The following is a 24,610-nucleotide window of genomic DNA, read 5'->3' on the forward strand; positions in this document are numbered from 1 at the left end:
TTTGAACTAACCGATACTCTGTGAGCATTTACGGGGATGAACAGTATTATTAGCAACAAGGCTTTAAGAGCGCCCAAAGTCCACCCCTCTTTCTCCCTCCCAGTTCTTCCGTCGCCCGGGTGGGGTCCGTCTGGCTGGCGGAGCGCCACGTTTGCAGAGACACCGGTAGACCCGCCCCCAGGCCGCTGCCGACGCGACTCTCGGGGCGGGCAGGGGGCGGAGCCCGCACTCGGGAACCTCCTCCTGGGCGGTGGGGGCGGCCCCCATGGCCCCTCTCGCGTCCTCCCCTTTATCCCGGAGGCGCTCACGGCGGCAGCGTCTGCGGTGAGTAAGCGGGTCCTGGCCTCCGCGGCCACCTGGGACGCGCAGTCCGGGGCGGAGTGTGTGTGTTTGTGGGGTGGGGTGGGGTGGGGTGGGGTGGGGTGGGGTGGTGAGGGGAGGGGGGGTGCGGTGGCGGGCGCGGCGTGGGCATCGCCGTGGGGCGCACCGGGCTGGGCGCGCGGGGAGCCGGCGCGGCCCGTCTCGGTGGGGCCGTCTGGCCTCTGCCCCAGCGGTGGGGCCGGACTGGGGGCCTGCGGAGGCTCAGGTGCCCCGTGCCACCGCGGCGCTCCCTCTGCTGTCGGCCGGGCGGAGGGGGGTCGGGGGGGGGCGGGGGGTGGTCAGGCGAGCTGCTGCCAAGTGGGGAGACATTCAGGGGTCGCCTCACGAATCTGGGGTCGTCCTCCAGCACCTCTTTTGCCGCGGGCGCATCTACGTGGAAAAGCCCCTTCTTCCTCGGAGCCCTTTCTCCCAGGGTTTCTCCTAGGAAACCGATCAGCTGATCCCAGCCTGGGGCCTGCTGTGGCCCGCGAGTTGTCAGAGTCACCTGGATTTTAAAGTACTTAAGGGACACCTGCCCGGAGTCGGGCTCTCAGTCCATCCCCCGTCTTTCGGTCGGTGTCTGTAGATCGGTCTTCCGTTAGATAAGGGCTAACTCTAGTTTGAAAAGAATGGAAAAGTCCAGGAAGACTGGGGCTGAGAAAAGGCCTTTGGATTGCTTGCTTTGGGAGAGCAATTAACAAAGTGGGCGTGCGTTGGGTTGCAAAGTGATCAAGAGTGGGGGAGGGTTGAGGACCTGGAGGCGCTCAGGGCGCAGGGAGGGTTCTGCAGCCCTTTGGTGATGAAGAGGAGGAGCAAGAAAATAGTAATTTGAGGATTGACGAGAGGGGAGGGAGTGTGTGTGTGTTTTAATTTTTTAATTTCTAAGTTTTTTAAGACAGGAAGATAACATGTTGGAGATGCAAGAAAGTCAAGGAATCTTGGATAGGAATGTATATTATTTAGGGCCCAGGCTGAGATATAGGGCTTAAAAAGAGGGGTGGAGTGCTATCCTAGGCGGGAGGGCTGGGCAGGAGTGCTGGAATGTGTCTCTAGGGGAGCAGATAATGCTCCATTGGACCATAGTTTATCTTTTTGGAATTTTATCTTCTAGAGCAAGATTAGCCTTTAAACCCCATGAAATTGCAAAAATTTTCAGGTTCCTGTCTGTGTGCCTTGATCAGACTAGAAACATCTGTTAGAAGTACTGAATTGTTTGACCATGTAATCTTGGGGGGGGGGAAATAAAACGAGGTCTGTTACTGTATTTTATATACCCCTTGATAGAGTAAATATTTAGTATCTACTTTAAACTGAGCTGATAATAATGGGTGCTTTTTCCAGAGATGCATACAAATAATTTGAGAGCTAACCATCTCTTTGAAGATCTTTTTTTTTTTTTTTAAGATTTTATTTATTTATTTGACAGACAGAGATCACAAGTAGGCAGAGAGGCAGGCAGAGAGAGAGGGAGAAGCAGGCTCCCCGCTGAGCAGAGAGCCCGATGCCGGGCTCGATCCCAGGACCCTGGTATCATGACCCGAGCCGAAGGCAGAGGTTTTAACCCACTGAGCCACCCAGGCGCCCCTCTTCGAAGATCTTTTATTCAGAGTGGGAACATCAAAAGCAAGTCAGTGGTGGTTTTATTCTTTTTTAAGCCATCAAGGGACAGTAGTTTCTCAAACATACCGAGGTTCCTGTTGAAAATGAGATTCCCTAATATCACCTCAAACCCTTGAAATAAAAATGTCTGGCAGTAGAACCTAGGAAAAGGAATTTCAAGCTGAGACTGCAGTATTCTCTGGCATTGAAAATTATTGACAGCCTCTGAGGTGGGGTTTTGTTTTTGTTTTTGTTTTTGTTTTTTTGTGGTTTTGTGTTTGTGTGTGTGTGTGTGTGTGTGTGTGTGTGTGTTTAGATTTGGGCATGTTGGGGCCTCTTCAGAACAGATCTTCTTAAAAGTTATATGAATGAATTGCCAAACTTACATAACTGAAAGTTATAATTCTGTCTATTGTGTTATCTCTACATTTTAATGTATTTTGAAGGGACTCTATATAGTCATTTTATCAGAAAAAACCAACAGACAGGGGAAAAAACACAATTTCCCTAATCTTATCATTGACAAACAACCACCAGTCACTCCTTTTGGCATTTTATATATAAAAGACATATACATCATACATAGAATAATTGGAACTGTATATGTATGTTTTTATATTGTTTTTGTTGTTTTTTTTTCCGCTTTGTTATCATGAGCACTTTCCCATGTAGTTAAGTTTTTTTGTTGTTTTTAAAGATTTTATTTATTTATTTGAGAGAAAGAGTGAGAGAGGGAAAGGGTGTGTGCACAAATGGTGTGGGTCCAGGGAGAGAGAGAAGCAGACTCACCGCTGAGCAGGGAGCCCTATTTGGGGCTCAATACCAGGACCCTGAGATCATGCCCTGAGCAGAAGGCAGATGCTCAACCAGCTGAGCCACCCAGGTGTCCCCCATGTGGTTAAGTTTTTTTAAACACTTTTTTAATAAAAGCATATATTCCGGCATATGGAGGTACTGTAATTAATTAAATCAGCTCCATATTGTTAACATTCTGATTCTTTTCAGTTTTGGGTTATTTTTATAATGTTGGCTTGAATATTGGGGTCTGCCTTTCTGATTGTTTCCTTAGAATAAGTTACTAAATGATGGAATCAAAAGCTATTCAAATACATTTTAACAGTCTCATTTTTAAGTAATCTGTACAGCGGTGTGGGTCTGGAACTCACAACCCTGAGATTAAGAGTCACATGCTCTACTGGCTGAGCCAGCCAGGCGCCCCTCACAGATCTTCTTACTGCTTGTCTTCACTAGAAGGAAAATGAACATTTCTGAAGGATCTCTTACATTCTAGGCCCATTCTCTCATTTCAGTGGTTCTCAAATTTTAATGGGTAGAAGAATCACCTGGGGAGCTTGTTAAAAATTCATTTTTCTGAGTCCCACGCCTAGGTGTTCTGACCCATTAGCTCTGGAGTAGGGCCCAGGAGCCTGCAATTTTAACAGATTTCCCACTGTATTTGCTGGGGGCATAGTTGGAACCACATGTTAAACATGCTTTTTAAATAAACGCCAGGGGCCCTTGGATGGCTCAGTCGATTAAGAGGCTGCCTTCATCATGGGTGATGGGTCATGGGTCGAGCTCCTGGGATCGAGCTCCCTGTCAGGCTCCCTGCTCAGTGGGAGCTTCTCCTTCTCCCTCTGCCTTCTGCTTTCCCTGCTTGTGCTCTCTCTTTCTCTGTCAAGTAAATAAATAAAATCTTTTTAAAAAATTAAATAAATGGCAAAACAGACTCAGAAATTTTGTTCACTTGCCCAAGCCATTCATGCATCTGGTAACAAAATTTGAACTCAGCTCTTTGTGACTTCAGAGCCTTGTTTTTCCCATTTCCTTAGGCCTTGTCAAGCCTTCTCATTGGTGTGCCCCTAATGACTGCAGAAAGGGAACTCTGACCCCCCCCACAGGCACTCTGTGGTACCTGAACTTGACTCCCAAGTGTACCATGAATCTCCATTAAACTTCCCCATCAGAAATTCTTTTGGATTCTGTTATGCTGTGTAACATATGCTATAGAAGACAACTTTAGTCTTTTGCTACAAATTTACATTTACTCCGTGTTTCCTGACCTTTTGGGGGCAACTCTTGCTGCTCTAAAATGGGTGATGCAGGGTCATCAGGCAACTCTTGCCTGCGGTTGGGGGCTCTGCTCCAGTGTGCCCCGTGGCTTCAGAATGGGAGGGACAGTCGAAGCAGCAATTCCTTTCAGAATCAGGAGAGAGAAGCATTGCTTTTGAATATTCAGCAGAAAGTGGTGGGCATGACCAAGAGAAAGTACCATTTATTAGAGAGGAAGCTCTTTACCCTTAGAAAAGTGATGGTGTTAGTAAATACAAGGGAGCTAGAGTGGGGGTGAGTTTTCAGTTTTTAAATGTTCCCATAATAGAATTTTAGACCATTTAATTTTTTCCCTCTTTTTAAAATTTTTTTTAAAAGATTTTATTTATTTATTTAACAGAAAGAGAGAACACACAAGCAGGGGGAGAGGCACGCAGAGGGAGAGGGAGAAGCAGGCTTCTTGCTGAGCAAGGAGCCTAACATGTGGGGCTGGATCCCAGGACCCTGGGATCATGACCTGAGCCGAAGGCAGCCACCTAACTGACTGAGCCATCCAGGCTCCCCAGTTTTTTCTTCTTTCTTAATGTTTTTTTTTTCTTTCACCCCCCCCCCCCCGCACCACCCAGTCTCATAGTTTTTAGAAGTTGCCTGGAGTGATGGTGAGACCTTATGTATTTCAACTAGTATACTCTAGATAGTCATTGGTTATTTACCAAATTCAGCACCTGCTATGTGTCAGGTTAGTTTGAGGTCTAGGAATACAAAAAAACAGTGATTCTCTTTGAGAATGAAGTTAATTTTACTGTCCTATGTTGACTTGGGTTATAGTCAGTCTACTTTTAAAATTTTAACTTTTAATTAAGTTTAGACTTAGAGAAAAGTTGCAAACATGGGGGGCACCTGGGTGGCTCAGTGGGTTAAGCCTCTGCCTTCGGCTCAGGTCATGATCCCAGGGTACTGGGATCGAGCCCCGCGCATCGGGCTCTCTGCTCAGCAGGAAGCCTGCTTCCCTTCCTCTCTCTCTGCCTGCCTCTCTGCCTACTTGTGATCTCTCTCTGTCAAATAAATAAAATCTTTAAAAAAAAAAAAGTTGCAAACATGGTACAGAGAAACCCTCAACTTCCCTTAATATTAGACCATTACATAACCATGGTTCAATTATCAATACTATTAACTGAACTCCAGATTTTATTTGAACTTCATTAACTTACCTGCTAATAATTGTTGTTTTTCTGATATTCTCTCCAGAATCCTACATTGTATTTAGTTATTTCTCCTTAGTCTCTTCCATCTGAGACAGTTCCTCAGTTTTTCCTTGTCTTTCATTATTTTAACCATTTTGAAGAGTGCTGATTAGTTATTTTGGGGAATTTAAAAGATCATTGATTGGTGAGTTTGATAGGTCATATCACTGGTAATAGTGAGGGTGAAATCTGTGTTTCTCCACTGTGAAGTTAATGTCTTTCCCTGGGCAACTAGTAATTATCTTGGGCGACGTACTTTGAGACTATACAAATTCTGTTTATCCTGTTTATCCTCAGATTTTCACCTACTCATTTTAATACCCATTGACGGATCTTGTTTGCAACAATTCTTAGAGTAGTGTTTGCCTAGTGGTGATTATTTTTCCATCTCCTGCTTCCTTATTAATTGAGAGGTTCCTGGAAGAACTGCCCTTTTCCTCCCTTTTATTTATTTGATCATTTGTATCAGTATGGACTCAAGGATATTCATTTTTTTCTGTGGGTTAAAATACAATGCCATCATTATTTTCTTGCTCAAATGCTTCCAGTTTTGGCCATTCAGAGCTTAGTCTTTTAGTTTAAATGATTTGTAAGTGGCTGTCATCCTTACATCCTCCCCTTACCCCCACCCAGGGAACCATTGAGATCTGGGCAGTGATCACTCAGAAGCCAGGTAGAGGAGATGAATACCAGAGGCCCAAAGAAGGTAGGACAATGTGTGTGCAAACACAGCTCTCAGGAACTCCGTAGGAGTAAGAGGAGTAGCAAAATATCAGTCTTTCCCCTCTGATGCTCCAGAGGCCCAAGGGAGTAGGATCACTTGCCTGGGGATGCATCGTGCCCACTCTGAGATGCCTTGTGCTTGCAGATGGGTTTGGAAACCACATGGGTTTGGAAGGCTGAGTTGGCACTCTTAGCTGCTAAATGAAGACCACGCCCTTTCTTCCTGGTGCATAAATGTGTAGTAGTAAATTTTTATGAAGTGACACCTGGTATCCTCCCTCCCGCCCCCATGACACAAAAATGTGTATGTGTGGAGATTCTCCAAAAATGATACTTAGTGCTCATGCTGATTTATCTTTTGCTAATGGCTTATCTTCTTTGCTAGATATTTTTGTTTCATTATTATGGGAAATTTCAAGCATACACAAAAGTAGAGAGAAAAGGAAAATGAACCCTTGGGTACCTATCAGCTAGTTTCAATACATCTCAGTATTTTGCCAATCTAATTTCATCTATTCCTCCATTTTCAGGGGATGGGGCTGGCATATTTTAAAACAAACAGTCATCAAAGTCTAAGAAAGGATTGAAATAAACTATGTGTAAGGACGCTACCTTAACTCCCTTTTTTATCCCCTCGGTGCCTAGTACTATGCCTATTAATAGCAGATGCTCAGAAAAGACTGGTTGCATTGGGAGTAGGAAAAAGAAAACATGTGAAAACATCATTTTGAACTATAGGGCCAACTTCTAGGAAATACTTCTTGCCATAAAATAACTTCTTTCACATTACCTGAATTTATTGTCTACGGTCAGAATTTTCCTATCGCTTTTTTCATTGAAAAAGAAAACTCTTTCCAAGGGGAGGTTCAGGGTCTCTCAATTACTTATATGTTACTATAAATAAGTCTCATCTAGTGACATTTTCCCAAACATTAGCCAAGAGTTACCAGCCTTCAAAAGAACTTTCTTTTGAAAATCATTATTTTTTCAATTGTAAAGGTGATAGAAACCCATTAAAAGAGAAATAGGAAATAACAGAGAAATGGAAAATAAAAATTAGCTGTGTGTCAACATGTAATTCCCAAGATAACATTATCATGGTTAGCAGTCTGGTAAAGTTTGAGCATGAATCACATTGGTAAACAGCTGAATGATTACTATGTTCCTGGGAATGTACCAGGTGTGTTTGGGTGTATTCTCTCATTAAATTTTTACAGCAACATTTTTTTTTTTAAAGAGATTTTATTTACTTATTTGACAGAGAGAGAGAGATCACACGTAGGCAGAGAGACAGGCAGAAAGAGAGGGGGAAGCAGGCTCCCCACCAAGCAGAGAGCCCGATGCGGGACTCAATCCCAGGACCCTGAGATCATGACCTGAGCCGAAGGCAGCGGCTTAACCCACTGAGCCACCCAGGCGCCCCCTACAGCAACATTTTTTTTAAAGATTTTATTTATTTATTCGACAGAGAGCACACAAGCAGGGGGAGTGGCAGGCAGAGGGAGGGAGAAGCAGGTTCCCCACTGAGTGAGCCCAATGTGGGGCTTGATCCCAGGACCCTGGGATCATGACTTGAGCCAAAGGCAGATGCTTAGCTGACTGAGCCACTCGGGTGCCCCTCTTATGGCAACGTTTTAAGGTGTGTGTGTGTGTATTTATGTTTGACAGCTTGATAAACATGGTGAGAGGGATTGCCTTCAGTCACTTGGCCCATAAGCAGGCTGGGTGGGAGCTCTCTTTTGAAAGACTGCTGGATGGATGTTACAGACCCTTCACACCTCACATTTTTACTCCCAGGAACCAAGGAGACCTCACACGTGAGCTTCCTTCATGCTGGCTCCCTAAGACAGTCATTTTTGAGAATGGCACTAAGACTTAGAAAAAGGGGGAAGTGATTATTTTTAACTAGATCCACTCAAGAAGCCACGTTACCAGTGAAGCTCTAATAAGTAATCCTTAAGAATGACCCCTTGCTTTTATAAAACATTTCTTTTCTTTGGCTAAATTCCATGGGCTGCAGTTTAGCAATATTCGTCTACAATTTTTCCCAGCTTGCTCCTGGTTTGGTGGAGGTTAAATCTCTCTAAGCCATTCTTCCTCCTGCTGTTAACAGGACAGGGTGCTGGACTTGTGTGCGTTTTGGTCCTTTCTGCTTCTAACACTGTATAACCTCTGTGGTTGGAAGTCTCTTCAGCCAGGGGACTGTTCCTCTCTAAGCAGCTCTTAGAAGAACAATGTGCTCAGTCTAAATTTTCCAAGAATGAGATGGAAGTGTTGAATCACTGTATTGTATACCTGAAACTAATATTACACTGTGTGTTAACTAACTGGAATTTAAATAAAGAAGAAAAACACTATTGCTGATTCCAGCAGTTAAGCCCCCTGCAGTTAAGTGCCCAAGAGTTTGATTGGCTCCAGGAACCTGCAGACTTCCTGGAGGGAAGAGAACAGATGCAGGAAGCTCATGAACATGGTCCCAAGGAAAGGGACAGGGGGATACAGGAGAGACCAAAGGAAGCCAGAGGGAACTCTGCATATTTCAAGGGTTAGCGTTGGGTGCACCCAGGACCTAGGTGAGGAGAGAGATTGGAATGCCCGTATGAAGGTAATCGCAGAAAGCTTTGGGCCCGGCCTTGCAGACTCAGACCCCAGCTCCACCACTTACTAGTTGTGTGGTCGAAGGTAAGTTCCTTAATCTCTCTAAATCTTCGTTTTTCTCCTCTATAAAATGAAGAGATTAATGATTCTTACCTCGCAAGGTTGAGAATGAGAATTAGGTAAATTAATACAAGCGATTTAACCCCAGTGCATGCCATAGAGTAAATGCACAAATAAATCACCCTTCTTACTAGCCGTTATTACTGCCTTCAGCATCAATTTCTTGTGATACTTTCGCAAGACCCTAAACATGGGCCATACTGTTTAATTGCTTCCTGAGTCAAATCTTCTCTTATGTGGCTTGACCCAGGGACCTGACCTCCCTTTATAACATTGAATCTGGAGAGAAATGCTTTCTAGGTATCCTTTGAACTAACCTAGAGCTAAATTTTTGGAATACTACCATTCAGTAAGTAGGGGACTATCTTGAGAGGTGCAAAGCTTGTTTTGTTTTTGTTTTTCACAGTGAATTACCACATCCTTATGTCTAATTTGAAAAAGCAAACACTGGCACCTGGGTGGTTCAGTGGGTAAAGCATCTGCCTTGGGCTCAGGTTGTGATCCCGGGGTCCTGGGATCCAGCCCCACGTCGGTCTCCCTGTTCAATGGGGGAGTTTGCTTTTTCCTCTGCTACCACCGCCCCAGCTTCTGCTCTGTGTGTTCTCTCCCTCTCTCATCCTCTCCCTCTCAAATAAATAAAATCTTAAAACTCAACCAAAAACCAGTTTAAAAACTGTTTTTATTATGAAAAGACTGAAGTACATCACACAAAACTTCCAAAAATAAAAGAGAGAAAAATACTGTTGGCTAATCCCATACTCCTAATGCAATTATTGTTAGCTTTGGGCTATATTTCTATGTATTTTATTTCTGTAATTTTAGTGGTAGTCATATACACATACAGCATTTCTGTTTTCCTTTTTATTATTTAAGATTTAATCATACCTGTTTTCATGTCATTACTTGGCACAGAAAATATTTTGGTCTCCCTTCTATCCATTCAACTAAAGATATGTTTGGCTATGAAGACGGTCGCTGCCCTGGCTTTCTTTAGCATTTTCTGCACCCTTGTGATAACATGCTTAGAATTTGAGAAGAGAGGTCATTTTGGCAATGGAGGGAGGATGTGGGGGGAATTGCTGGCTGTCCCCGTGGCGGGTGTGGGTGGGCTTGCCAAGTAGCCTTCATCACCTTCATGCCTTCACTGTGGTCCAGGGTGGGCCCTCTGCTTTGTGGCCTCTGAAACTGGATTTTTGTCAATAATTAAGCGCATAGCCACCTCTCAGAGGTGAATTCATACTATCTCACCACACGCTTGCACAGTATGATATCAGAATGGCAATTCATCAGCTGACAGTGAGAATAGTTCAATAGCATGATGTTTGTGGCAGCCACCCAGTGTGTCCACCTGTTGGCCAGCCTTGGTCTAGAATCACTTAATGGACGTAATATGCCAACAATAGCAGTGATGTTGTGACCACTTGGCACTCACTATGCATCAGAGGGGGGCTGACACTACGTGTTAATACATGAGGTCATTCAGTCTCACCATAACCTCTCCAGGGAGGTACTGTTTTTATCCCCATTTTACAGGTGAGGAGACTAAGGCTCAGTTAAGTGACAGGCTTGAGGTGTCATGGTTGATATGTGGTGGAGCTGTCGTTTCTGTCTAAATTCAAACCCCTTATCATAAACGCTGTACTGTAGTCTGCCTGTTAGTCATACGGATTACCGAGCCCCTGTGTCAACATCCTCTTATGTTTCTTGCCCTCCCCCACAACCTGTTGGGATGTGCCCTTTGCCAGTGCCTCGTTGTGAATGTAACATTTATAGCTGAAACAGCCTTGGTTTTTATTGCCTATTGTTGAGGAACAAGTTTTTCTAGCTGTCACAGAGAAGAGCTTTTGTCTTTTTCCTTATTTTCTCTTTGGGTCAAAATAAAAGATTTTACATGTTATTAACCTTGTCTTCTTTTTTCTTTTTTTAAGATTTTATTTATTTGTCAGAGAGAGAGAGAGAGAGAGAGCGCACAAGCAAGGGAAATGGTGGAGGGAGAGGGAGAATCTGGTTCCCTGCTGAGAGTGTAGCCCGATTCAGGGCTCGATCCCAGGACCTTGGGATCATGACCTGGGCCAAAGGCAGAGGCTTAACTGACTGAGCCATCCAGACATCCCTGTCAACCTTATCTTAAAGTTGTGCTAGGAAGGGGCCATTAAGGAAAAAATTGAAGGGGGGGCAGTATTTTGGGCTGTGCCCCCCTCAGAGCTGAGGAGGCATTCACGGTCTCTTCTTTACCTTCGCCTCTTGTGTAACATCTGGAAACGCCTTTCTTCTTGGGAGACAGACACCCTGGGTGGTAACCTGGAGAGAATTCCTGGGGTATATAGACGGTTGGAACCCTCTAGCTCTGAAATCTCTGATTTTCTGACCTCCGAGCCCCCGTTGGAGCGTTCCCATTATTGTTAGTCAAGACCCACTGGGTTTAGGTTTTCAGTCTCTGCTGGTGTGTATCATTGAGGATAGGATTTCCATGTGAAACAACATGTCTTTGTGATTGCCTTTCAGAGGCTGCTGGAACAGAACTACTGAGCAAAAGCGGGCGTCCTGTCCCTGGTTGTTGCCAAGTTTGCCGTAGGCTTGGGAAAGTGGAGCTTGAAGCTTCCCGCCTGCAGTGAAGCAGAGAGAGATACATACTGCTCACAGTATAACAGACATGGGCTACCTGCTGACTTTCCACCTCTCCTACAAAGTCCGGTTCCGGTTACTGTTGCTTTTTCTCCTGTGCCTGACAGTGGTTGGGTGGGCCACCAGTAACTACTTTGTGGGGGCTATTCAAGACATTCCTAAAGCAAAGGACTTAATGGCTAATTTCAACAAGGTCCTGGTTTGGGGGAAGGAAGAAACTCTGACTAAGGAAGACTCCGTGAAAAAAGCAGACTTGGATGACTGCCCTTCTGTGTCTCCGCACCTCAGTAAGGCTTTTCGTGTTTTCTTTTTTACAAGCGCTGTGTAGACTTTTCAGTTAAAGTAACATTTATACAGAAAAACACAAAAATCAGCAGCATGCAGCTTGGTGAAGTTTCACAAAATGAACCTACGTGTATGATAGGTGTGTAAATTAAGAAATGGAATCCTCTAGAACCCTGGAAATTCTCATGCTTCCTTCAGTCATGACCCTTACTTCAAGATTCCAACACCAGGCATTTTCCTGTTTTTTAAACTTTACATCATCAGAAACATGCACTGTGGTCTCTCCTGTGTCTGGCTTGTTGTTCAGTGTTGTGTGTGTGAAGTGTATCCATAGTGCTGTGTGCACGCCATCTTCCATTATATGAATATGCCCAGTTTTACTACCAAGCCACTGGAGCCTTAGACCCACATGTCAGTGGACTGTATTTAGTTTACAAGTCTGCCAGATGAACTGGGGGTCCGTTGATCTAGGCTGGTGGCTCTGCTCCATGGGTCTCACATTCTCCTCCTGGGACCAGTGAGCTAGCCTGGGTCTGTCCTTCTCCTGGCATCCACAGAGCACAGGTGGAGAAATCCACTCCTGTCACATCTGAACATTCCCTTGGCCAGAAGTATAGAGTCAAGGGAAAGACGGAGTGAGTTTTTCATGGTTGTCTTTAGTGTTTATTTCTTTCTTTAATAACGTTCTGATTCCCCTTGGTGTCTTGCCTTTCTATTTAAATTAACAGCAAGTTGGTTTTATTGAACATGTTAATTAGAGAGGGAAAACTCCACAGAGATATTAGAAATAACCCACAGAGATTCTACGTGGCCTCTGATTCTCCAGACTGTCAAAGTGCTTGTAGTTCTCTAGATACTCCTCCAAGCCTTAAATTGTTTCCTCTTTCCAAAATGCCTTTTCTCAATCTATGACTGCCTGGTGGATTTCTCTTTGATCATCAAAAATCCAAATTAGATGACTTCTCTCTCAGAGAAGTCCATACACTAAAGCAGCCCTCCGTGGGGTGGCTTCTTGCTCTTAGCTGCAGAAACACCTGCAGACCTTCTTTCCTAATTGAATCACAGTCTTGTACCATGTTCCTGTTGTCATACTGCTTCCCTTTAACTCAGTCTTGGAAAAGCCAAATATTATTTCTGGTCATGGGGTCCTGATCGTGTTGTGAGGGAAATTATTTTGCTTGCAAGTGATACAAGTTCAGATGGGAGAATGGGTTGTTAAAAGGCAGATCTGACTGTGTTATCTCTCTTGTTCAAAATTCTCACAACATATTTAAACAATAAAAGTATTCCTAAAAAGAGACGGGCAGTGACCCAGTACGGAGGAAGTACCTGGATTGAGAGGGTGACAAAAGTAGTGATGAATTAAGATGGACCGAGAAGGGACAGAATTTGAGAAGATGCTATGCGCAGGGCAGGGAGACTGATAGAGGGAGCAGAAGCAGGCCCTGTAGGAGGTTAGGGCACCTACAAAGTTAAGACAGGAGGAAAGTGAGCAAGGGGACTAAGTTGGTATCAGACCTGTTGCAGCAGGCTCTTTCAGGAGCCAAGAATGGAGGCTTAGGTTCACTCAGATGGTGGGTTTGTTTATAGGAACCCTTCTCAACACCATCCCCTCCCAACAGCTCTGGTAGCTTGCCTTTCACGCAACTCATTTTCTTTCTTTCTTTCTTTTTTTTTTTTAAGGTTTTATTTATTTATTTATTTGTCCGAGAGAGAGAGCGCGAGAGAGAGAGAGAACGAGTGAGCATACACAAGCAGGGGGAGGAGCAGAGGCAGAGAGAGAAGCAGTCTCCCTGCCGAGCAAGGAGCCCCGGGACTCATTCCCAAGACCCTGGGATCATGACCTGAGCCGAAGGCAGAGGCTTAACTGACTGAGCCATCCAGGCTTCCCCATGCAACTCATTTTCCTACTGGTGGCTTTTCAGGCATCACTGCCTGCCAGCTCTGTGCCTCACACCTTCAGGAAAGGCTCTTCCTTGCGGGCCAGTTAGTCTCTCTAGGTGGCTGGAAGCAGTTATTTGCCCTTGGTGCTGCTGGGCTGAGCCTTTGAACTGCTTCACAGACCCTGGCACCTCGTCCAAGCAGCCATGGCCAGGCAGGGGTGGTCCCACGGAGCAAGGCATGGGGGCTCACACATTGGGAGGGCCGGTGACTGCCTTGCTCCAGAGAGGAGTGCACAACATGCTAGCATCTGCAGATGTTACAGCCTGAGCGGTGTGTATGGAGTTTCAAAAACGCACGGCTGAGTTCTCTGACCAGAGTTCTGCCTCCTCTCTTACCAGTCAGTATTCGCTGTTAATTCAGATTGAGGATGAGGGCCCATGGCTTTGGCCTAATCTATAAAGGCTTGCACGAGGTTGGTTACCATGCATGGCCTTGGCTTTCATCCACTCAGGTTGTGTCGAGACTCACTGGGCAAATGTGGTGTTGGGGGGCATCTGCTACCATGGCCCAGGGGAGAGTTAGGGTGTTGTGCCTACATGCTGCTGTTGGGTGAGGCGTGAGGCTGGTTGCTGTTTCCTTTCATGGTTTTACCTTAAGTGAGCAAGGATAGCTTCCTGGAGCTCAGGGACAGAGTGGGAGAATGGCCTTGCCCATGAGCTTGATCCATGGAGTGCTCCTGATTTGTAAGGGACTTTACCCCCCTTTGGAATTTTGAGAAGGAAACAAGGATTTGAGCAATTTGAAATTACTTAGTCTAGCCCTGACCTCTGCTCTTTACCAGAGCCACGGGGACAGAATGCCATCTCCCCCTCACAGTTGGGTTGCAGACCCAGAGTCAGTTACCCAGCCACAAGAAAATGCTCTTATGTGTCATTTACTTCCTTTTGCAGCTGGGAACCTGGGTCACATGACTCTGGTTATAGTTCATGACCGAATGAGCCTTTAAAGTAATAATAATAAAAGCCAGCACTCCTCTGGTCCTCACGGTGTGGTCAAATAGTGTTCTAAGTGCATTATGTAAGTGCTCATGTTACCCCTGTCAGCCCTTGATGAGATAGCCACGGTCATTTCCTGTGTTCTGTTTCTACTACAGAGGGCCCAAACAAGCTCGTTTTCAAACCAGACCTCACTCTGGAGGAAGTGGCGGCAAAAAATCCCCAAGTGCACAGAGGCCGGCATCACCCTGAGGAATGTAAGGCCTTACAGCGGGTCGCCATCCTCATTCCTCACCGGAACAGAGAGAAACACCTGATGTACCTGCTCGAACACCTTCACCCCTTCCTGCAGAGACAGCAGCTGGACTATGGCATCTACGTCATCCACCAGGTGAGTGGTCTGGTCTGCCCTCCCCCCCCATCCTCCTCTCTCTGGGGTGAGACTGAGGGACTTGGCCATTTGTGTCTCTTGGGTAAAAGGAGCAACAAACTCATCAAATAACAGGTCTCCTACCTCACTTATCCATGAAAGGAGTAAGGGAAATTCTTGTCTCTGAGTGTGGAATAATCAGACTAAATGCTGGGAAATTTTACTGCTTCTTAAATGAACCTCTGGAGGAAGTCTGTTTTGTTTAGTTTTGTTTTGTCTCATTTTGTTTTTTGTGTATGAGCCCTTCCATGTTGGCCAATGACCACCCAAAGATTTTCCCTGGAGATTTGCCTTATATTTCCTCCTGCCTTTGCTATATACTACACGATGAGATATTGGACTTGTTTTTCATTATTGATCATGGCTAATCAGTGGGAATCTAGGCAGAGGATCTGACAGGTTACTGTGTTAATAGCCACGGGGTTCTATAACTGTCTCCATCTTTCTGCCTATAACTTTTATTATATAAAACAGATACGTTTAGTTTTGACTTTCTTGACTCCCTTATTTGGCTTCCAGAAGCATGATTCAGTTAGGAGCACAGTAAGTGATAAGCTAGGGTGCTTTTGAAGAATTTAGCTCTAAGTAGAGAGGCCGATGAAGATGCCTGTATTTGGTATTAATGTTTATTGAAATAAAAGGCATCAACTTAAATACCCATTTCTAGCTTTCCCAAATTGTCCCACACCATTCAAATAATTCCCTTCAAAACCTCACAAATGCCAAAAGTGTAAGCAAAATCATTCACTACGTATTTAATGTTTCATAACTGGATGTATTTGTTTTAGGAGACCTTTGACAAGTCAGAGGATATAATTTTGCAATATATACTTTAAAGTAAATGGGGGCTCTTGAAATCAATGTGCATATGTAATATGACCATTTTTTAGAATTTGAAACAAAATTTTACTATTAGTGGATTATAATTTTTAAAAAAGATTTTATTTATTTATTTGGTTTTTTTTTTTTGTTTTTTTTTTTTTTTTTTTTTTTTTTTTTAGAGAGGAGAGCGAGCTCACACATGGGAGGTAGGTAGAGAGGGGGAGGAGGAGAGAGAGAATGTCCAGCAGCCCCTTGCTGAACACGGAGCCTGAAGTCAGACTCAGTCTCAGGACCCTGAGATCATGACCTGAGCTGAAGCCAATAATTGGACATTTAACTGACTGAGCCACCCAGGCTTCCCCATAATTATTTTTCTTTTTCTTTTTCTTTTTTTTTTTTTTTTTAAGATTTTATTTATTTATTTGAGAGAGAGACAGTGAGAGAGAGCAGGAGCGAGGAGAAGGTCAGAGAGAGAAGCAGACTCCCCGCGTAGCCGGGAGCCCGATGCGAGACTCGATCCCGGGACTCCAGGATCATGACCTGAGCTGAAGGCAGTCGTCCAACCAACTGAGCCACCCAGGCGTCCCTATTTTTCTTTTTAACACTGTTGTTCATTCTCAGGTCTTACTCAGGATAGCAACCCCCAATGTACAGTATATTTGTGACTAGAAAAATATGTCTGCTTGGTGATACTCTTTTCAGGAAAATACTTTAGTCGCTTTTGAGAAATGCCTGGATTTTCTTTATGATAAACCGTTTATTAAAGTGGAATTTATTCTTAAGGTTATGATCCACACAGCCATGAGAAAATTAAGCCTGTAAAATCTTCTTCATGCTATAGCTTTGTTCATATTGCTGTTTGAATTGTATTCTCTTCTTACCCAGTGATGAATCCCTTCTATGAGGTCACTATGAGGATTGCCTTCTTTTTTTTTTTTTTTTTTTTAAAGGTTTTATTTATTTGAGAAAGAGAGGGAGAGGGAGAGCAAGCTGGAGGGTGGGAAGTAAAGGGAGAGGGTCAAGCAGGCTCACGGCAGGGCTCCACGTGGGGCTTGATCCCAGGATCTTGACATGACCCAGGCCAAAATCAAGGGACTGACACAACTGACTGAGCCACCCAGGTGCCCTGAAGATAAACTTCTGCAATTAAGGATTAAAACAGGCTTCTCTTACAGTGATTCCAAGAAACTTCTAAGTAGCTTAGAAATACTAGCGATAACCTCTGTTTACAGGTCGAGATTTCTTGGTCTTTTCTGTTAAGCAACTTCTCTTGGAAGCTTAGTGTAAATTTGTTACATACGGTAGAATTGGGATCAGCTGGAAGTTAATAAAACAGTGATACTAATTGGCATGACTTGTATATAAAAAAGGTTTATATTTTTATGTGGAATAAATAAATGTATGTTTTTAAAAAAAATTTTGAGTTATTTTTATTTGTAGTTTAAAACCATGACCTTTTTTAAAATTATGAAATATACATAAAATTTAGTATCTTAACATTTTTTTTCCCCCTGATCAGGTGATTTTAGTGAGGGGCATCAGGGCAAGGTCAGTGGGCTGGGAGAACGGTGAGATCCGATGTCTTCAGCCCTGTCAGGATCTCGCTCCGGTTCACAGTCACCAAAAGTGCATCTTAACTGTTTTTAAATATATAGTTTAGTTGTGTGAAGTATATTCACATTATCATGTAACCACTCTCTAAACATTTCTCACATTGCAAAACTGAAACTACGTACCCATTCAACAACAATTCTCCACTTTAAGGCATGTTTGTCACTTTGGGGATATAAGCATATATGAAAAAATGCAAAACAGACAAAAAAAAAAAGAAACAAATGGTCTTTATTGTTACTCCATCAGATCTTTACTTGGGAAAAATAATTCCAGCTCCTGCGTCAGAGCTGGAGAGGGGCACAGTGTGAAACCTTAATCTCTTCCACTTTCCAAGTTTTAATTTCTGCATCTGTAGGCTGGAAGTAAAAAGTTTAATCGAGCCAAACTCTTGAATGTGGGCTATCTAGAAGCTCTCAAGGATGAAAATTGGGACTGCTTTATATTCCACGATGTGGACCTGGTGCCCGAGAACGACTTGAACCTCTATAAATGTGAGGAGCAGCCCAAGCATCTGGTGGTCGGCAGGAACAGCACAGGGTACAGGTAAGCAGGAAGGCGGCGCTGCGCATGGCTTACTAGGGCCAAGAAGCTCGCTCTGTTGTCATCAGGGCTGTGTGGGACATCGTGTCCGGACTGTTGCAGGATAACGAGGAATAGGAAAAATGATCCACGACCCATCACTTAAGTTCAGAACAGGAATCACAGGGGTCTTGGCAGGGGATGCAAGACAGCAGGGAAAGAACAGGAGAGGGAGAGCTATCCAAGCATTGCAAGTGACAGCCAGCCTCACCCACAGCACCCCCATCGTGGAACCTCTGCCAGGAAGTCCACGCTGCGTAGAACTCAAGTTACTTGCGTGGCTATCCCTGACTTCCCTTCCCAGGAGGCGACAAGAGTGTGCCCCTTACGTCGACTTTTAGGCCTCTGTTGTGAGACTGTGACGTTTCTTTTTCAGACTGTGGCATCTTCCCAGGGTTCTGAGGGAGAACGGGGAGGGGCATGGCCACAGACTAGTCTGTTCAAGGGCCAGGACTCCCAGGACAAGTTTCTGACTCTCAAAGCCATTGTGAGAATTGCTTAGGTCACGTTTTTCTTTTTTTTTTTTTTTGGGCAAGATTTATTTATTTATTTGACAGATAGCACAAGCAGGGGGAGCAGCAGGCAAGAGAGAGAGAGAGAAGCAGGCTCCCCGATGAGCAAGCAGCCCCATGTGGGATTCGATCCCAGGATTCTGGGATCATGACCTGAGCTGAAGGCAGACGCTTAACCAACTGAGCCACCCAGACACTGCAGGTCCCATCATTCCTGTCTTTACTTCTGCCCACTGTCTTCCAGCAGAGGCTTAGCTATTTTTCATCTTACTTCATACCAGTTCTTATTCAAGCACAACCAAGAAGAAATGATGACCAAAAAGATTCTCCATAAATGAAACTGTATGTTTGCTTATGTGTGTGCATGCTTCCCTGTCTGCTTGCCCCAGGCCCTGCCATTGCAAGTGTGCTCATGTCTGTGGTGCTTACTGTGCTGGGGGCCATGAGACCAGTTTGAATAAGGCTGGTGCCTGCCCTTGGAGAGCTCGCTGTGGTGCGCTGGTGTGGGGGACACCAGCTGCCATGGAGATGCATCAGTTTTGCACTTCTGCCAATCCAGCTATAAACAGTTGGTCATGATGGGGAGAGAGGAGGAGGCAGGGAGAGAGTCATGCAATTATAACCCAGGAGATTGCACCATTGTCTACTCCGGGAAGGGAGCGGGAGATGGAAATCACGAAATCCCTTGATAACGCACTTAATCTGAGTTTCCATGCTGCTCAAACTGTGTACGTCACTTTGGACTCTAAGAGATTTCTAAGTGTAGGGACACCTGGGTGGCTCAGTCGGTTTAGCGTCTGCCTTTGGCTCAGGGCACGATCCCAGGGTCTTGGGATCGAGTCCCACATTGGGCTCCTTGCCCAGCAGGATGCCTGCTTCTGCTCTGTCTGCTGTTCTCCCTGCTTGTGCTCACTCTCTTGGTCTCTCCCTCTCTCTCCGACAAACAAATAAAAACAATAAAAAAAAGATTTCTAAGTGTAACATCGCAAGTAATTTTTGCCTTAGGTGCTGATTTCACACCGAGTCCCTGTGTGAACTGTGGGATAGAAACAAATACCTAGAACAAGCTACAGTGGGTGAGCACACAAGGTCTTTAAAGAAACACCTACGGAAGGGTTTAAAGCTCTTCCCCATGGAATGTGGCCACTTCATTGTGTGCGACAATGGGAGCTTCCTAGCGGAGTTCTAAGACTTGGAAAAGAGAGCGCATGGCATGGTTTTGGGGGAAATGCAGGTAGTTTATTAGTGCTCAAACATGAATGTCTGGGATGGTGGAGGGAGGAGGGGCAAAGATGGGGGCAGGGAGGGGCTGGATTAGGCAGGTCTGGTTCAGGCAGCTAAGGAATTTGAATTTCCTTTTTTTTTTTTTTTTTTAAAGATTTTTATTTATTTATTTGACAGAGAGAGATCACAAGTAGGCAGGCAGAGAGAGAGAGAGAGGGAAGCAGGCTCCCTGCTTTGCAGAGAGCCCGATGCGGGACTCGATCCCAGGACCCTGAGACCACGACCTGAGCTGAAGGCAGCAGCCTAACCCACTGAGCCACCCAGGCGCCCAGGAATTTGAATTTCTAATGGAGGGGACTGAGGGCTTTCTGATACATGGATACAGCTGAAGAATGAGTGGAGGAGCTCAGTGCAGCTGGCCCTTAGTGTATCAGGTGCAGCAAAGCAGAGGGGAGAAGCTGAGAGAGGAGATGCCATGCTTGTAAGAGAATTGCAGGAGTTTTTCCCTAGAGGAATTTTATCATGATCCTTACCTGGAGATTTTGCTTCCTGGTCTCCTTGAGCCACTTGTGCATGAAAGAAAGCAGCCTATTATTCAGAAGCACGTCAGCAGTCTACATAAATTTAGTAAGATCATCACCATATATAACACAGAACACCTGTACTTTGGATCTTCCATAGATAACTTCCTGTGGCCCAGTTCTTTCTACACATTTGTGTCGAGAAATTACAACCACACAGCATTGTTTTTGATGTTGTTTATTTTTGGAGTGCAGATACACAGGATTGTTTAAAGGATTTTTATTGGGATTCTAGATTTTTTTTTTTAAATGCAGCTGGACCACAAGAAACTGAGTTCTTGGGTCTCCTGCTGGAAGTTAATTTTGAGTAAAACTTCAGTTGTCACAGTCAGCAGTTTCATCAGATGTTGCTCACTCTAAAAACAGCCCCTGCGTGAATCTTGGTATTTGATTTGCTACCGTCACTGGCCAGACATTTCCTTTGTAACTAGATATCAGAAAGCCTTTCTGTTCTTTGAGTAACTGGCAGGGTTTTCTTAATATGAATCAGGAGATTGAGTGTGTCTCTTTTGATCTGGATGTAGGAAGCTCTGAACCAAAGCCATGGCCTTCTTTTAGAAGCTGAAAAAAATCTTATTTGTAGATCAGAGTTCTAATATATTTCCTATTTTAATCTTAGATTCTGTTTTAAATTCTCCTCCGGTCCTGGTTGTCATTTCTATTTTTCTACTTTATCGTATGTATCATGTAAACCGCCTCATCCTGTGTGGCCCAATTAACGGAGGAGTTGCCCTTACCCCCCTCCCCTACTCCTTACCTTTGCTATTTTGGGCAAAATCCCTCTGGTTGCAGGCCAGAGGGCAGGTGGGGTCACAGGCAGCTAAACGTCTACTCTCTTGGCCACTATGTTCCACTGGGTCACAGAGCTTGAAACACGTGATTTAATATTTGCAACGGCCGCCCCATGAGTGTGATGAGAAGTGCAAGAAAAGTTTTCACTTCACCCACACACAGAGGAAAGAACTTACCTGCCCCCACTGTCTCATACTCTGATACTCTGATGAGGCCAGACGTAACTCTGGTTTATCTCACTGACTGTGGATCAGTGACGAGGCCTTGGACCAGCCTGCCGCACATTTGACTGCAAAGAATTGCTTTGGTACCTGACTGCTTTGTGCAAGGACGCTGCTGTTATTTTAGGGCTATATTTTCCCCACCTTTGGGCCTTACAGCCCTTTAAAAATAAATAAAACTTCTGGGCCAGTTAAGTGGTTATGCTTTTCCCGATAAGAAAAAACAAAAGCAGGGATCGACACAAACACGTAGATATTTGCCATTTAGGAAGCAGCTGAGAAACTGAGAGTTCCTCACCCTTCTTTCAGGCTGGTGTCCTTGTTTGCCTCCCACTGCGGCTACGTGGCTCTCCGGGTGCTCCCAGACAGCCCGAGTTTGTCCCTCTCTTCACTCGTCCTTGTGGCGTTCTGGCCGTAGAGTTTCCCCATGTTCCTGCCTGTTGAACCCTCGCAGGTCCACCTACCGCCGCTGCATGGCATCACCTTCCTCAGGACCCTGATGACCCTCGTGTCTTGTGTTAGACTGGAAGCTCTTTCAGGGCAGGGCCCCGCTGTTCCTGGGTCTAGCTCACCGTCTTGCACACAGTGGCTGGTGGTTACTTAGTCAACCACAGTCAGGTCAGTAATGGCTGTTTGCTCCTGGTGACCCATCGTGGGTGCCTGGCAGACTGCGTCTGGGCAGTGCTATTCCTTGGTGTCCCGATGAAGCTGCTGGTCTGCAGGGCCTTGAGGATGCCTTCCCAGGGGCGCCCGGGTGGCTCAGTCTGCTAAACGTGGGCCTTCAGCTCAGGTCATGATCCCCCGCATTGGGCTCCCTGCTCAGTGGGGAGCCTGCATCTCCCTCTCCTTCCTGCTCACGCTCTTTTCTTGCTATCTCTCTCTCTCTCTCTCCCCACCTCCTCAAATAAATAAATAAAATCTTCAACAAAACAAAACAAAACAAAAAACACCTTCCCAGTCAGAGGCCGGCAGCCATGGCAACAAGTCACAGCAGCTTATGTCTTGGCCAGTTACAGCTGCCTTCTGAGCACTATATTCCTGTTGCTTAAGTTGTTGTGATACCATTTTCTAGGATTTTAGGTTGAGGGGTTACAAGTAAATCTATTTCCATTGTGGGTTAAGCAGACCCTCCCCATTTATACTCAGAACACAGAAGCCAACAGCCGAACGACAGATTAGACTTTGAGACTCACACCTGTTCCATGGCAAGTGTCTGTCTATGTGCTTATTGATCTTTCCTTTTGGTTTTTCTTATCTGGGAAAACAGAAATATTTAATTGGTCCTGGCACACTTTGAACTGAAGTTAATTCAAATTAGAAATTCTCCATATGTTTGTATCTTTTTATTCAGTAACATCCACGTTACTAAAGTACCTACATTTTCATTTCTGGATTGTTACAGTGTTATATTCACATGTTGCCTTTTTGCTCAGGTTTGCTCATTTGTCCACCAGTCATCCATCAGAAACCCATATGACTGGGAGATGCTCTCTGCCCTGTTATTCCTGGTCTCTTCCCCGTCCCCTTTTTCTTACTGGTCTCTGCACAACTCTACCCTTTGCACTCTCCTCCTCTTACCTACTGTGTAGTCTTTAGGCAATTTCTCCTGCTCCTATAGCTTCACCCACCACCTCTGGACATCTTAGTTCCAAAGCCATATCTGTAGCCACTCTTCTCTTTTGGACTTGGATCCTATATCCTTTTGCCCACTAGCAAAAGCACCAGGGGTATCTCAAATTCAAATTCAGCTTACCCAAGACATAATCTACTATCTTCCTCTTACTGTTTCATACATTCTATTTCTGTTGAAAAACTGTATCCTCTGTCTTGTAGCCCAAGCCAGAAACCTCAAGATGGCTGAGGTGCATTGGCTTCTCCAGGACTCGGAGATGGAACTTCGCATGCACAGAAGTGGAGTTTGCACACAAAGTGTGTGTAGGAGCTGTCTCCTCTCTACCCCACCCAGCCAAAAAAAGTAAAAGTGAAAAACCAGTATATTCATTAGGGCATTCATTCATGCCGAACCTGGAGGCAGCCTCAGGATCCTTCCTGACCCAGTGCCCTTGGCCACCATCACTCCTTACTGGTTTGGCGCATGAGGTGAAATCTGTCATTCAGCTCTGATGATGTTGTGCGTGTTTACAGCTACCTCTGTAGACCTCTGCACACAAACATTCACAGTCACAGGAGGGGAGCACTTTGCTTAGTGAGCAGACAGGAGCATTTATTTAGGCAGAGGAAAGAAGGGCTGGCAGGAAGGCCAGGAACGCTGGGAGGTGGAGGTCAAGAAGGAGTGGATGGATGAAAATGTGTGGTCTTCAGCATGTTCCTAGGATGCTATCCCTGACACGAGAGACTTCTGAAGAGTGTGTGGAGAACAAAAAGGCCTTGTGCTAATGTTACCGTTATTTCTCCTCTCTTCTGCTCCAGGTTACGTTACAGTGGATATTTTGGGGGTGTCACTGCACTCAGCAGAGAGCAATTTTTCAAGGTGAATGGATTCTCTAACAACTACTGGGGATGGGGAGGCGAAGACGATGACCTCAGACTCAGGTGAACAACAGGGGCAGGTCCCCTTCACGGGGCTCTGCTATCACTGGTGGCTCTAGAAACCTACGTTTACAGAGAGTTCCTATAGAAGCCAGTCCGGGAGGCCATGAGGCCACAGAATCGGCCGTAAAGGGGGGGTAGGGGAGGGAGCCTGGCCCACATTGCTGTTTGCCACTGGCTGTTTAGAAATGATGGAGGGTCGTTTGTTTTTGGCTCCTGGGAGTGTTTAGGGGCCAGAAATGTTGATGGAGGTTTCTGGACTTGCTGATGGGTATTACTTCCTGAGACAGAGTCCAAGATTCTGCCAAACTGTAATTTGAGGAAAATGGCCAGAGAGCCTGTTGTAAGCCATGCTTTTCCCCAGACCCAAGGGAATCCTGGCACAGTTCGCCATTTCCAGAGCAGAGAGTGCCAACAGCTTGTGAGGAGTGGCACCCCCAGGCTCAGGCCAAAATGTCCTTTTGTGCTTAGGCCTTAGCCAGCCCCATGTACTTGGACAGGCTGCTGGCCTCACCCTCAGATTTTCTTGGACTACTTTCTGCTCTGGGGGGCTCAAGGGAGCATGTCTGGCTTCTTCTCTTAGCTCACCCACCCCCTTGTCTTGGGTGTTGTGATTAGATAGTTATGGGTATCCCTAGCTCCCCAACTTAAGTATACAAGAGCCTGAGGCTAGTATCTTCAGAATTCTAATGAAAGGCCTTTAGGGCTGTTAGGAGACCCCCCTTTCTCCTACTGTTGCCTCATAGAAAGGAATTTCTTAGCTGGGGTTCTGAATTAATAGATGTGTGACTGCCAGAAAC

At 45.2% G+C, this 24,610-nt stretch overlaps 1 protein-coding gene across 2 annotated transcripts; it reads left to right on the forward strand.

The window, feature by feature from the left end:
• Window positions 1-294: 294 nt before the first annotated feature.
• Window positions 295-23,821, forward strand: LOC111150160 (beta-1,4-galactosyltransferase 4). Of its 2 annotated transcripts, XM_022507559.1 has the most exons (5): window positions 295-324; window positions 11,202-11,608; window positions 14,644-14,876; window positions 17,707-17,894; window positions 23,691-23,821. In XM_022507559.1, the coding sequence occupies exons 2-5, from the start codon at window positions 11,350-11,352 to the stop codon at window positions 23,815-23,817; spliced, it is 807 nt and encodes a 268-aa protein (XP_022363267.1). In that variant the 5' UTR covers window positions 295-324; window positions 11,202-11,349; the 3' UTR covers window positions 23,818-23,821. The 2 variants fall into 2 exon arrangements, with proteins under 2 accessions (XP_022363267.1, XP_022363275.1); XM_022507567.1 differs by lacking the exon at window positions 295-324 and having other exon boundaries at window positions 11,136-11,608.
• The last annotated feature ends 789 nt before the right edge of the window (window positions 23,822-24,610 follow it).

The sequence above is a fragment of the Enhydra lutris genome, unplaced genomic scaffold (genome assembly GCF_002288905.1).
Source record: "Enhydra lutris kenyoni isolate GAN:26980312 unplaced genomic scaffold, ASM228890v2 scaffoldscaffold2, whole genome shotgun sequence".
Lineage (NCBI taxonomy): Eukaryota > Metazoa > Chordata > Mammalia > Carnivora > Mustelidae > Enhydra > Enhydra lutris.

Coding starts and splice junctions, on each gene's coding strand:
- LOC111150160 (XM_022507559.1), top strand. CDS start 11,350: ATGGGCTACCTGCTGACTTTCCACCTCTCCTACAAAGTCCGGTTCCGG. Junction 11,609..14,643: donor TTCTGTGTCTCCGCACCTCA/GTAAGGCTTTTC, acceptor TTTCTACTACAG/AGGGCCCAAACAAGCTCGTT. Junction 17,895..23,690: donor AGGAACAGCACAGGGTACAG/GTAAGCAGGAAG, acceptor CTTCTGCTCCAG/GTTACGTTACAGTGGATATT.